This window comes from Acanthopagrus latus, chromosome 4 (genome assembly GCF_904848185.1).
Source record: "Acanthopagrus latus isolate v.2019 chromosome 4, fAcaLat1.1, whole genome shotgun sequence".
Lineage (NCBI taxonomy): Eukaryota > Metazoa > Chordata > Actinopteri > Spariformes > Sparidae > Acanthopagrus > Acanthopagrus latus.
In genome coordinates, this window is record NC_051042.1 from 18,576,551 (window position 1) to 18,591,243 (window position 14,693).

The following is a 14,693-nucleotide window of genomic DNA, read 5'->3' on the forward strand; positions in this document are numbered from 1 at the left end:
AGAGGGCAATCAGAAAGGGGCAGAAGAAACACAAGAAAGGAAGAGGAAAATAAAACACGAGATACACGAGGATGATTTTACAAAAATAAAACAGGAAACAACTTAACCAAAAACCCAAATCATGACAAAATGTAGCAATGCTGAAGTGTAAAGGGAGCTTAAGAATCCACATTCTTGTTACGTTATCTGTTTTAGGGTATAAGTGCAAAATAATGCATCTAATTTAGCAAACCAACAACTTTATTCTCACAAGATTTCACAAAAAAAATACACATCACCAGATTCAGCTCTCTCACCACCACCGTCTTACTATGATATTTTCAGGCTGGAAATAATTCAATATAGAATATCCAAATAACATTTCCTCATCACCATCATGATTCAGAAAGAACATTTATGCATATTTGGTTGACCTGACCCGACAGGCTCACAGCTGTCAGTCCTCCTCCTCCTCCTCCTCCTCTTCCTTATGGCAAACACACACCTGGGACAGCACCGACGGCTTATATAATCACGTCTGCTTTACACTCACTTTACTGTCCATTGATATGTTTCAGCCATTCTTTCAGAACATTTTAAACTTATTTTTGGTTGTACAGCTGCATGCAATTGCAACTGCATTCATCCTTTGCTCTGCCACCAAGCGGCTTGACAAAGTGCTGTCAGCTGTTGCCTCTGTGAGTTGATTAACAGAGTTACATGTTCAAGACACAGCAGCTCCTGTGATTCTAGTGTATGGGGCGAATGTTTTCAAGGTCAGTGTTTAATGAGTGTTCAACTTAAGGTTGCAAAAAGAAATGCAAGATGAATTCCCTTCATTCTACAGGAAGAAAAACACCTTTTACGAACTGAGGATGAGTTGAGGAGTCTTACCCCCGAGGAAAGAATCTGCTCTGTAGTCTGGTGGAGCGGCAGCAGATACTTCATCTCTGGATGGGCGCACGTCTCGGTCGGCGTGGCTTCATCATCCCCCCTGTGGTTCCTGTGCTAGGATGGCCTGGGCTCCTGATCTGGAGGATCTTCTTACCGTTGGATATCGATGTCAAAGGCTGGACTGCTGGCGGTTCTGTGGGAGGATAGTGGAGAAGGAGAGGGTCTGGGGGAGAGGGTTATAAGAACCTGAGACGAACGGGAGAGAACTGGTTAGGCTTGCCTATATAAATTTCACAGGTGATTGAATCAGGGCAAGCAGGTGGGTGAGTTGATGAGGCACAGGTGTTCTGATGAAATGCGTGTGGTTATGTTGATGAGACACAGGTGGTTAGACTGGCTGAGCCTGGGTGACGGATCAGCGAGGCGGGGTGGCAAGGTCAAGTTCCAGAACCTTAGTTATAATAACTCCATTACATCATATCCAGCTCAGTTAGGCGAACCCAAGACGCTTGGAGAAGTTTGTGGCCGTGTTTCTTTTCTGTGGGCGGTTGTCAGGATTTCTCTCTCAACCTTGCCAGCTTCCTCAGTTCCTCAGCTGCTTTCCCACCTCATCTCTGTACTCTTTATCTCATAGATTGTTCACGCATCACATGATATGATATGATCACATGTGTTTTCTTCTGTGTCTATTGCACTGGTGGAATAAACCATCAGATTAATGGGAGGCAGGAGGCATGTGTTTTACATGCTTAACACCTATTATTTTTACCGAAATTGCACCTTAATATGCTATGTTAACCTATGTTTGATTTATTTCACATTTATGGGTCTATAGGAGCCAGAGTACTGTCATTGTCTTTGCATGTTAACTTATAAGTTTATTATCAGTCGTGTAAAAAGGTATCCAAAACTCCTAATGAAATAAAGGTAAAGGTATCGTGTTAAAGTATTTGATGTTAAATGTACCTAAGTATAAAAAACACAAGTGAAGGTTTTTAAATCCAGTTGCTGATAAAAAAAAAACAAAAAAAAAACAAAAAAAAAACAAAAAAACAAAAAAACTAATAATAGAAATGCATTACTTTGGCTCTACAAAGTGACTAGTAACTAAAGTTATCAAATAAAAGTTGAGGAGTAAAAGGACAATATTTACATCCAGAAGGTAGTTGAGTGGAAGTTTAAAGTAACCAAAAATATTCAAGTTAAGTACAAGTACCTCAAAATTGTACTTTTGTACATGTACTTGAGTCAATGAATTTAATTGCATTTCATTTCATCACTATTATAACTACTTACATTAAAGTAATTCTCTGGCTGTACTTCCTTTTAGTGGCATGTAAAATCTCACCACCACAACTTACCAAATTCACAGCATTTATAATAAGGTTGCTTTGAGGCGAAGCAAGAATTACTCTCAATAACACGCAGTTCTGTGTACAACTAAATAGTGCCACACATCCACATGTAGGGTTAAATTTCAAGAAAACACACTGTAAAATTACACATGCACTGCACTGCATACAGTAGAAGTAAGAAGCTTTTAAAAATATATTCAATCGCAACTAACACAAAAAGCGCCTTTATTTGCAAATTCACTAAGCAGATGAATCTATATATCTTCAGCACGCTGCATCCTCCACATATTTGCTATGGCTCTGTCAAACTGGGATCATCTGTGCATGTCTTTGTCCAGGTAATTTAACTGGTTTTCAGTAAATCGGAGCTTTGGCATGTGTCCCTGCAGGGCTTTGCCACGGCTCCTGCTCTGAAGTTGTTCCAGTGTCATTATCTCCTCTGTGTTTGCGGTCACGGTCCTGTTTGAATGGTGTATCGATCAAAGGCCTTTGGCAGTGTAAAGCAGGTTTCCTTACCGACATTTGTCTCAATTCACTTACAAGCCTCCCCGCAGCATGATGTTGCCATCAACAGATTTCATAGTAAGGCTCCCTGCATTCTGCTTTCAGCAAACCCAAGAACCTTTTCTGTCGCAAGCTCTTTGAAACTGAAATCTGAACAAATTCCAGACTGTTACGTATCTTTTGTTTACGGGGTTTGCTTCCATCGTTTAACACACAAAAAGTTTTTGGTAATCTCATGTTTTATTCATTTCTAATTAATTAGCTCTGCTGATGTACCAACAGTTAAGTGCTGTCTACACTTCCAAAGATCTTCAGCCGCTGACAGAACAAATTACATTTGTTGCTATGTAACTCACATTAGGCTGTTAGACTTTTAAACACATTTGTAAAAAGTGTGCGTTATGTCCTGACAGCAAGGGTACAATTCATATTGGTGATGCATTCATTTTATGTATGATACTTGAAAAATTGTATTAACTCAATTTAAGCAGACTAAGTTATTTGATTTTTTCACATCATGGCCAGAAACACATGATAGAAATATTTTGCATTACATGATATACTTTATTCAGAATGTACGAAATAGAATTAGATGGAAATTTTGTAACAGAAATACACAAAGTCAGTGTTTGAGGGAAATATTTTTTGGGAGAATTGGCAGCTTGGGCCAACAATCTACTGTCTTTCTCCAGGAAGTTACATTTGGCACTTCACCCAAGTTTGGGGCATTAAAAACTGACAAACTATATAGTGCTGGAATTGAAATCTCACTGGCTACATGACGCATCAATCACCCAGAGGCTGGCAGGGAAGTGGCTCAGGAGAGAGGAGAAAAACTAGAGAGTGGGTCACTTATCTACACAATTACCCACTGACTGTTATAGACTCTAGGACGGGTATAGAAGCTCCTATCAGCTCAAATGAGATTAAACATCCAGACACTTTATTAGTGAGTATGCAAAACTTTTTACATGCTAGTTTGTTGGTTTGTTTGTTTGCTGATTGTACCTTGCTGGTGTGATTGTATCTCATCTGAAATGGTTTGCATGAGTAGAATCACAAGAATCAAAGCCTTCTAACGATGTACAGCATCCACTATACACCTAAACTGAGGCATGAGCTGTTTATATTGTTTGTTCATCCTCCAGGAAACACATCTGTGTGTCTGTACAAAATTCAAATGACAATTGATCCAAGAGTTGAAATACTGAGCACCAAAGAGGTGGATCAACCAATACTGCCAGTCACACCACAAGCTTTCACTATAAAACGCCAAATATTCAAGTCCCAAATGTATTATTTGTCTTTGATTCATATCATTTTAAACTGGATGCAGTTTCTTCATGACAAGGATTACATTGGTCTACCTTTTTTATGACCAAATAATTATTCCAAAAAATGAATTCAACGTTTCATCAATACTGAAAACATTAACTGGTTGCAACCCAAACACAATGATGTAGCCTTATGAGGAAGCAAGCCAAGCCATGTAGTGTGTCTGACCCCAGTCCATTTGTTTTTGCTCCTGTTCTTCTGCATTAGCATTGTTTGGGTGACGTGTGTTGCACACAAATTACACAGGTAGAATGTGTCTTGTGTGTTTTATGTTCATTCACTGCTGTTTATCTTGTTTTTTTTCCCCTCTGTCTGCAGTCAAACAAGGACTAATTCCCTCCTCCTCACCGGCTCTCTGTTTATTACAAGACATCTGCTCTCCTCGGATAACAGTTTATTAGCGTGTTGGTAAGTCAGCCTACTACTGCGTGGCAGAAAAACAATGTTGGAACTCTAATGCATACATACAAAAATAAAGGTGGGTAATATGAGCAGCGCTGACTATTTGCTTTCAGCCTGCATCAAGTGTACAAATTGCATTTCAGGGACAGATAAGTACTGCCTCCCAGCTATAATCAATGTTATATGAGGAAACTTCAAATCTAAGTGGCAAACAGTTTTAAAGTTTTGCTTGTCTGGAAGGCTCTCCTCCCTCTGTGACACCACATACAGGAAACAAGCCAGTCTGTACTTGGCCTCAGGAGAGGGAGAAGGAGGCGCGTCAGCTCACAGCTGATCCTCACAGAGCTGCTGCCTTCACTGGCTATGTCTAATGACCACTGCAGGCGGTGTTGTGATAGGCACGGAAGGCATCTCAATGTGTCAATGGCTGAGGAAAAACCCAAGAATAACAATAAAAGGAAGCAGCAGCCTCCACTAGTGGGAGGACACGTTGCCCACAGCTAATGGGAGGAGAGTGATAGTTCAGCTCAAGGAAAGAGGACTCGAGAGGCTTCCTGTATTGCTGCAGGGATGAGAGCAAAGTCATTTTAGCTCCTTGAAGACGAAAAAAACTGTTCATTCAACAGAACTTCACTATGTTCGCTGCTGCCATGGATGGTTGGGATGAACTGGCTTCACGCTGTTCAGGCAGAGGAAGTTTGTCTGCAGGAGGACTAAGGAAGATGATTTTTGTACTGGTTTAACGTACAGCCACTGCAGTTCATCCCACAGTGTAACCTTGCTCTTTGTTTCCGCGGTACCTTACAGCATGTTACCTCCAGTACATGTGAATCACTCATCTTAACACGTGCTGTTCACCACAATCATAAGAACTCAAGGCTTTGTTGAGATTTGGCAATGGTACATTGTGCAAGAGCATTCAGATTCAACATAAGTATCTAATTCATGATCTTAAGAACACCTTTCCTGACACAGCCTTGGAGTCCTGATAATGATATAATAAGGAAAAAAATACGTGAATACAGCCTCTCCAGAGGTGCATGTTTCTTTCATTATTGCTTCAAGGTCTTTTGGTGCAGGAAAAAAAAGGAAAGAATATCAAAACAGCCAAATTACTCTGACAAAATGAAACATTAATGATCCATTTGTTTTTAAAGTTGTCCTTAATAAAAAAAAATATATTATTTAGAATCATTTCAAATAATCCCACAGGACCATCTACATAACTCAAAAACATTGAAGTTTTGTGCAGATTACATCTCGGCATGAGATCAAGTTTTCTGCTTCAGTGTATCATTATCAAATAAATGTTATAATAATATAAATATATAATACATTTATAATAATATAAATAAATATATAATAAATGTTGTAATGTAATGTAATGTTGTATTTACATGGGTCCCATTCACACCTTGCTATCACTATACAATTATGTTCTCACAGGTCACCCAAGAAAAAGGTTAAATGGCGATCCATTTCTATTGTGTACTAAATTATTTAATCAACTCAAGTTTTGTCTTGTGTTGTTGTTATTTATGACTCTGGGGAAAACAGAATCTATCCAGTCATCTTTGTTACAGCAGTCCAAAAAAGAATATCACTTGGAAATGCTACGTAGGAAAGTTGTCTATTTCCATTTTAATGTGGGATTGAAAATGTGGTCTGAAGGTTGTAATATAGCAGATCGAGCAGCCCACAGTCGGTATGGTTCATCCTCTGGGGTTCATGAATAACTGGAGATTTAGAAGAATACACATATTATGAGGGTCAAGGGTCTTGTTTGTGCAACGTGTTGCCATTACGTCACATTAGGACAAATATTAGCGAGAAATTTCATAAAAATCCCCATTTATTTGTTCTGTAATCAATCAAAGTTTTAACAGTAGTTTCATTCCAGTTGTGGATTTTTCACACTGGATATTTCTTTATATACAGAGTACTGAATCCATGGCTCTATTTGACAGTCTCCTACAATGTAAGGTAGAGATGACAGTAAAACTGACAACATAAGTAATGTCAACATAAATTAAGTATTATGAAACAGCTCTCTGGTGCAGAAATTGGGGTTTGACCCGGCACGTCATCCATGAATAAGAATAACGTCACACCTTTAATTTGAGAGGATGTCAGGGTAGGTCTTACAGTACCCTTAAACAAAAAGCTAACAAACAAACAATGTCCTGCTACAGGTCCTGTCTCATAGCACCCAGCCAAATAAATACCATGATCATGAATCCCAAATAACATTCAAGCTGTGACTGACTGGACTTTTGTGCAGAATTAATATTTTGTGGATCTATGAATATTTTACACTGCCAGCATCTATCTTTAGATGTGCAGCGTATAATACAACATTTGGACGCACATTACAGCTTCTATAAGACAAGACAACTTTTGCTCTTTCATCCTTATTACATCATGTCAGAATATTTTTTCTTTGTACACAAGGAAAACAGTTGGTGCATGTTTGTAAATAAAAAAAATGTTTGAAGTTTGAGTTTGAAGAGTTAAAGCACTTTGGTGTCAGAGTGCACTTGAGAATCACTTACTGCTGTTACACTGTAACAAAGGATGAACATCTGAAATAAAGTTACAAACAGATCTCAGCTCCTTAATGTGGAGATTCAACATCATTAACCATTTTAACATCATGTTCAAGTAAAAGGTGAGGAGATGAAATCAGACGCGTTCAGCATTTGCACTCCTCGACACAAATGCTAAAAAGTATCCTCACTGAAGACGGACGGATGGACAATCACAAATACTCAGCATCCATCACAGTTCAGGAAGAGTTGAGGATCGTGTTGCTTAGTAGGACGTGGTGGCAGCTACAGGTGCTGCATCTGTGTTGGCTATTTCTTTCAGCGGGCTCAGCTTGTGAGTCGACCTGTCTGCTGCCCTGTGATCTGCTCCCACTGCCTCTGATACACTGCGGAAACCTTGTTCTCTGTAAAACACATGTGTAGGAAAGAGAATATAATCACATTGAGAACTGAAGGATATTTTCATCGTTGTATGACAGAGTAAATGAATCATTTTATCACAGCAAGGTCAAACTCGAACCAGCAAATGTACTCATAAAACTATTCGCAACTGTAATTATTGGTAACAATTTTCTTTTTCACAAATGAGTCTGAGCGAACTGAAGTGTTGCTCAAAACTTGTCTGATTGTCAGGGGAGCCTCTTGAGCCTGTTGCTGTAGTATCTACGACTTAACAAATTTAGCTTGGTTTCTCTTTTATTATCCCCTCTTTGCCAGTTTTAATGCGAAATATTCCCAATTAGAAGCGTTTATATTAGTGAGTGTTAAAAAAAAAACAACAACTTTTTAATCCCAACAACGGTATTAACATCCACTGAGACAGCGGATTTCCTTTCTTTGTGGTGTTTAATTGCCAAGTCACAGGAGACATGAGGCGACAAAATAGTCAACTAGTTCTTTGATGTCAGTGTACTGCGTCAGAGCCTCAAGACCGATGTTTAAAAAATCCAGCGTTATTCTTTCATTTTTAGAGATGAACCTCTTGAAAAAATGTTTAACCTCCACTAGAATAATTGCCCTTACTTTTAGTTCACATTCGCAGTCATACTCACTTGAGAAGTTGTTCCAACTCTCGTTTTATCTTCGTCACTATGGGCGGACCCTGGTAGGTCAAAGCTGTGTAGAGCTGAACCAGTGATGCACCAGCACGGATCTTATCCAGAGCATCCTGTCCACTGGCCACACCACCGATTCCAACTATTGGTACTTTACCTACAAAAACATTGTGGTTTTTTATACGTAGGTTTTTGAGAGTCAGGTGATCAAAAATGGGCAGAACAGTTACCTTTGGTGAGGTTGTACATCTCTCTCACAGTGTCAGTAGAGAGGTCTTTGAGAGGCTGGCCACTTAGCCCCCCGACCTCAGACTTATTGGCATCCTGAAGCGTCTCTGGTCTGGACACTGTGGTGTTAGTCACCATTAAACCATCCACTCCCAGCTGCAAACACAGAACATTCACCAAGAAAAGGACAGGAAATGAGTGACATACCGCACTGTACCTGGATTCACAGGAGCAGAACTGATGTTTGTTGGCAACTATACAGCCCTCTAATGGGAAGTGTACTGTGACGAAAAGAGAGTGCTGTTAAAATTGTGCTTTATTTGCCCTCCTTAATGTCTTTTCCATTAAGGTTTGTCTTCTTCTCACTCCAACAAACACAAAAACACCTCTCTGTTGTTTCTAAACCTGCTCAAGTGACGACGACATTTCCAGAGAAGCTAGGACGAGAGGAGCCAGCATGAGCAAATCTGAGAAGAAACTGTAATTATAACCTTCATGAAAAAAATATAATCTTCTCCATCTTAAAAAAATGTGCACATTTTTATTCATTGTGTGCACACTGATTGGCCTGATTCTATTTTATTGTAGTGCCAAAATGATAAAAATTTCCTGGTAAAACACATTGTTTTCACAGATGCTGTACAAATAAAGTTTGCCTTTCTTTTCTGTTAGATAATTAAGAGGGAGAGATTAATGATTCTGAGTTGTTTTTTAGAGTCACACTGAAGTGACCAGCAACCCAGCGCTCATCCAAACAACAAGGTGGCTGCACCCTTGTGAAGGGTGTGTGTGGTTTGCATAAGAGCATGTGATGTGACTGTTCTGTCGTCAGAGAATGAGCTGAACTTTTGTACGTCTGCACATTTTTTCCTCAGTTCTTGAGAGGGGTAAAAGAAACTGAATTTAAGATAAGCCTTAAACCACTACAGAAAATTTATATCAGCAAAATTAGAATGTATAGACCTAAAAAAAAGCGTTGTTTTTTTTGCATTAGCCAGATTGACATTCTCAAAATGACAATTAAAAATGTAATCCATTTTGCTTCAAAGACACTCCACAGATAAGGATGAGAATCTGTTCATTTGAAAATATTAAATAAAATGTAATACTGAAAGGCCACAGGATAAAAAGAAATGCAATTGTAAAAAACTGTGTTTAAGAATAAGCTACAAAATGAAATCAAAAGGCACAATTCTGAAAATAATAATAAAAACTGCAACAAATAATTTCCCACCTCAGTGACAACATCAGCGATGTCTTGTTTGTCTTGTGCAGTGAGGTCAGGAGCGATCTTCACCAGGACTGGAGGTTTGCTTTCTCCCTGCAGGGCATCACGTGCCTTCAACACCTGAGCAGATTGTTAAGAGTGTGAGGACATCAGGCGAGGGGGCAGAGAGAGTATTAGAAACTAGACAAATAGATGGTGTGTGAATGGAAAGGCATGAATTTTAGGATTTTCTTTTATTAAGAGTTGCAAGACAAGTTCAATCACTGTTGAGGGGGAAAAGCTGTGTCGTGAGGCCAGCTATTGACTTTTCAATGAGTCTACCAACCCAGTCATTTAACATCTGGACAGTCGTACCGTTTGCAGGAGCTGGTGGAGCTCAGCCTTCCCCTGTAGGTCCCGCAGACCTGGAGTATTTGGACTGCTGACATTGACCACCAGGTAGTCAGCCAGCGGGCCCAGCACTCTCACCCCCTCCAAGTAATCTGCCCCTGCGTCCTGGGACAGCTTGTTCTTCCCCAGGTTTATGCCCAAGGGAAGGCCAGCTATAAACACAGACACACACGTATGCAAACACACACACAAATAGGGAAGTTCAGACAAGCACAAACCCACACTGCATCATCAGACGCATGACTCAACTGGGGCAGCGGCTGCTGATGTGCTAAAAGGGCTGTAAGCAGGTATGGATCAGACACAATAAACCATGAGACAAGGTCAGATCTAGAGCATTAAGATATATAAAAATCATTTATTTTACCATAGAGACAAACCAAAACCAAGTGAGAAGTAATAAAACGAACACAGATTTATATCAGACTTTCGCACCAATGAAACAAAACAATGACTTTCATATGAAATGAGAATCTGGAGCACCTGCTAACCTTTACTTTGCTGTTCCTGAGTGCCTTCTCTGGCCTTCAGCCTCTGTTGTGCATCTACCAAACCACAGCTGTTGAATCCATATCTGTTGAGAATTGCACACACACAGAATATCAACTTACAAATAACAATGATCATACAAGCACTGAACTGAAACATAATGATTTTTAATATTGTGCAACTTTAGCTTTAACACTTTAACAACTTTTCTACATAAATATTTTTACATGAACATTTTTAAAATGATGTTTTTGGCAATGTAATGGAGGAATCAATATGTGGTCAGAGCAGATGTATAATAATATGCATAATAACCTTGGCTATTACAGAGTCGACAATACTCTAACATAATTCACTGCAATGCCAATATCACATCTATTGTAGAAAGTACCGATGGATGTCAATCAGCCATTTTTATTTGTTTGCATTTCGAACATACATTTTTAAAAAACTGTGCTTTAAAAAAGCGATGGGGGACAGTAATCAATAAAAAAGATGGGATGGACTCAGTTTCCCCAGGTTAAGTAAATGACACCTATGGGTACCAGCTTCCTTATAGCCATGGATGATGTCTTATGAAAGAAAGAAATTTCACTTATTTGTTGGTATATTTGCATGATACTGTATTGAGGACATACTGCAAGATTTGTGACAGATGTTGTACTTTTAATGAATTGTACATGAAGTTAACATTAATCAAATCAAGTGCACTTACAGCTACAACATTAAAAAGTTGGAGTCTTTTATAACAGATCGTTCACTGGAACAGATTTAACTCAGAGGTATACTGTTTGTAGCTATACATCATAAATGCAAGTTAATATGCATTACCAATTTCACTGCTCATAATGAGAAAAAAATCATCAAAGACGGATTCATTTATTTAGCGCAGCTCAGCAAAGAAATGAGTTTAAACCTATGGACTGTGACTTGTGGCTTGGTAAATAAAGCAGACCTGTAGGCAGCATAATCTCTTAGCACAGAGCCGACTGAAAAACAGAATTATGCAGTAACATTACCGTCTCCTGTGCTTGTCTTTAGTCTTAAGGATTTTACCATAACCTACGACTAATGTGGCTCCTTTACGGTTATATAAACTGAATATCCTCTTAGCAACATGAAACAGAGAAGAAGGCCCTGGAGCTCCGAAACATGGTCAACAAAAAGAACAGAAAAAATGTCATGAACTGCTGCTTTAAAAAAATCAAATCTCTATTCAGTTTCAGCCTTGTTTAAAATGTTCAAAGTTTTGGATAAATAATGATTAAAGAAAGATGCTATGTTTAGAGCACCTAATAATTTGAGTGCATCTTACTGACTAAAAAAACTCTGATAATGACTTTATATTGCTCAGCCCTGCATGTCATCGTGAACACAGGGGAGCATACTCTTAACATAATGTATCTATTCCTTTGACAAGAGCTGATCATAAACGTACCTGTTAATAATTGCCTGATCTGTAGTTAGTCGAAACACACGTGGTTTGGGGTTCCCCTCCTGAGGCTTGGGAGTGATTGTGCCCACTTCAACAAAGCCAAAGCCCACCTTGTATAATCCGTCTACGGCCTCTCCATGCTTGTCAAAACCCGCCGCGATCCCAATGGGGTTTTTGAACTTTAATCCCAGGACGTTCACTTCCTGTAGACAAGTAAATACAATGTCCTACAGTGTCTGCGATGACTCTGATGTCAGTGGGAGCACAAAGAAAGGTTACATGCTCACCAGTGACGCAGGGTCCTGGTAGCGGTTCAGGGGAACCAGACCAAGACCGATCACCTTCACTGCCAGCACGTGAGCCGTCTCTGCACCCACAATCCTCTGCAGCAGGGGCATCAGCTGGTTGGCATAGAAACGCTCATCTCCAACCGCAGTGAGGTAGGAGGCGAACAGAAGGCTCCCCGAGCTGATGATCTTCACTGCGTCTTTTAACTGTTTCTGTTGACAATAACATGAAACATTGAAACCGAGTCTTCAGAAGCACTCATGTTCATTACTGTTAGAAGTTCAACAATAGCATTCATAATTTTCAACAATAATCTGAGTTTTTTACACAGCTTTTTGCTAGATTGTCAGATTATAATTTAGAATAAAGACAATGTGTGGCAGCGTTAAAAGAAAAACAATATTGTGTATTCATGAAAATCAGAGAGACTGATGGGACACCAATGGAAGAGAGCCAGCATTGTTATTTTCTTATTAAACAAATTATCAATTAGATGTATGCTTCTCCTGCTACAATGAGACAAATGTCCCTTGAATCTTTTTGGTGCCTGTTGTCCTTAAATTTAATGAGTTTAAACCTGCACTGACTGGTCTGGGGTCAGCAGAAACAAGTTAGGGACCAGTTTAGTTGGGATGGTGAACTTGTTCACAAACAGTTGCTTGCAGATGTGCTTCTGGCCACCAGACAAGTGCAATCCAATATTGACTCTATTTTCAGCTGTTTTGGTCTCTACGAACTCCTAAAGGAAATGCATGGCTTGAATATTGATTATAGCTGCTTTAAAGACTATCTGGTGGTGGCTTTGTTACTTACTTTATGAGTTTACTTGAGGGTAAAAGATGCTGTCAGACTCAATAACAGTACGAGTGGCTGGACACAAGGTTGATGTGTGGAGTTATGGGTCAGAAAACCAAAACAGTCTTCTAATAGATGTTAAAGTACTCAGTAAGGTTGAGTGGAACTACAGTTTTGGGAGGTAATTCTTTTGGAATGAGTCTTTAGAAGGGGTGTAGCAATTAAGAATAATTGCAGACACCTGCAGGACTATCACAAGGCTAGGATTTTAAGATCATAAGATTGAGGTGTTTCTATGACAAAAGTGAAGTCTACACTTCAAAGAATAATCAGTGTGCATTTAAACTCACTTGGCAAACTGACATAAATGCAGTTTGTGATGTGTAATACAGCTCAGTACGCTGGATAAGAATGATATACTGATTAAGAAAGGGTGTCACTAGGTTTAAAGAATACCTTTATCATTGGCAGATCATTTTCCCTCAGCAATTTACACACCATTGACAAGATTATACATATATGATGCAAGCAGGCCTAAAATAAGAGTAAAGTATGTAGGAAAAAGGAAAAAAGAAAAAAATAGGCGTAGACTCATTATCAGCCCTGGCTAATTATCAGCTGATATTCTGCAATTTTTTTCATTTATTGCTGGTGGAAATCAATGATTTTTCTGTCAGGTTGCTGAGAAAATAAACTAATATAAAAATGTGATACTTTGGTGGCTACTTATGTGTCAAAATTATGGGCCTTATAAACTGATAATTTCATAATCTGCAAAGTAACTACTAACTAAATGTATCAAATAAATGTAGAGGAGAGGAAATATGGAATCGTCCAGGGTTGATTATCGGTCTACCACTACTGTAGAGAGTGTTATATTATAGTGCCTTCAAGGTGCCCGAAGATGATTTGTTTTGTAAACTGTGTGCACACAAAGTAATAATTGTGCACACAAGTTATTCCTGGGTACATATACATCATCTATAAGCATGTGTCATATTATACAAGTTGATCATATGTTTTGTGTGTCAAAATCAAACGTTGTGAAGTAAAAGCTGAATATTCCCATCTGAAATGCTGCCATGACCTGAGTAAATGTACTTGTACTACTTGTCCTTGTAATTACATGCTCACATCCTGCTAGCTAGCTTGTGCTGAATACAACCGACTTGCACTGTCCATCCTCTTCAGTAAGTCAGTAACTTCATCTGTGATAAAAAGCTCATCTTTGGGGGAGACTGGAGTGAGCTACTGGTCAGTTACTTGTCTCAGTGAAGTAGCTAACGATTAGCATAACGGTACTCCTGAATACATGAACCAAAAACACCTGTTTCGTGCAGTTTTTTCACAGTAACCGCACTAGTTTACACAGAGCTGATGGGAGGAAACCACCACTTGTTAACTTACACGTGTGTCTGTTTCTGTGTGTGTGTTATAATACATCCATGGCTAACTTGTCATTCATACACACAGCAAAGCTAACAGGAGTGTTTAACTGCTCCAACGTTACTTTAGCCGGAACAACTAAGCTAGCAAAAAGAAGCACAAGCTTCGTGGCGACGTTTCAAAATACATCATTCAGCCTAAAAGAAAAACGTATAAGATTTTTTGTGAGATTACCTTCAGGTGTCCCGCCATGGGGGCAGTTCTGTCATTGCATTAAAGGGCATTGAATGCATTTCCTAACATGTTACACAAACACACGCGGTTTCCTCCACGTTCTCTCGCGATATTTCAACGCTGGCTGTGCTGCGGCTGCAGGCATGTTGG

General features: G+C 39.2%; 1 protein-coding gene across 1 annotated transcript; it reads right to left on the reverse strand.

The window, feature by feature from the left end:
• Nucleotides 1-6,269: 6,269 nt before the first annotated feature.
• On the reverse strand, nucleotides 6,270-14,681 carry dhodh (dihydroorotate dehydrogenase). The gene is made up of 9 exons (XM_037095182.1): nucleotides 14,544-14,681; nucleotides 12,128-12,340; nucleotides 11,844-12,043; nucleotides 10,408-10,490; nucleotides 9,881-10,068; nucleotides 9,533-9,646; nucleotides 8,301-8,454; nucleotides 8,068-8,227; nucleotides 6,270-7,419 (listed from the first exon to the last, which is right to left on the reverse strand). The coding sequence occupies exons 1-9, from the start codon at nucleotides 14,559-14,561 to the stop codon at nucleotides 7,281-7,283; spliced, it is 1,269 nt and encodes a 422-aa protein (XP_036951077.1). The 5' UTR covers nucleotides 14,562-14,681; the 3' UTR covers nucleotides 6,270-7,280.
• Nucleotides 14,682-14,693: the final 12 nt, after the last annotated feature.

Excerpts from the sequence above, each read along its gene's own strand:
- dhodh (XM_037095182.1), bottom strand. Across the intron at positions 12,044-12,127 it reads ACCAGGACCCTGCGTCACTG|GAAGTGAACGTCCTGGGATT; the intron begins GTGAGCATGTAA and ends ACTTGTCTACAG. Across the intron at positions 10,491-11,843 it reads GATCAGGCAATTATTAACAG|ATATGGATTCAACAGCTGTG; the intron begins GTACGTTTATGA and ends AATTCTCAACAG.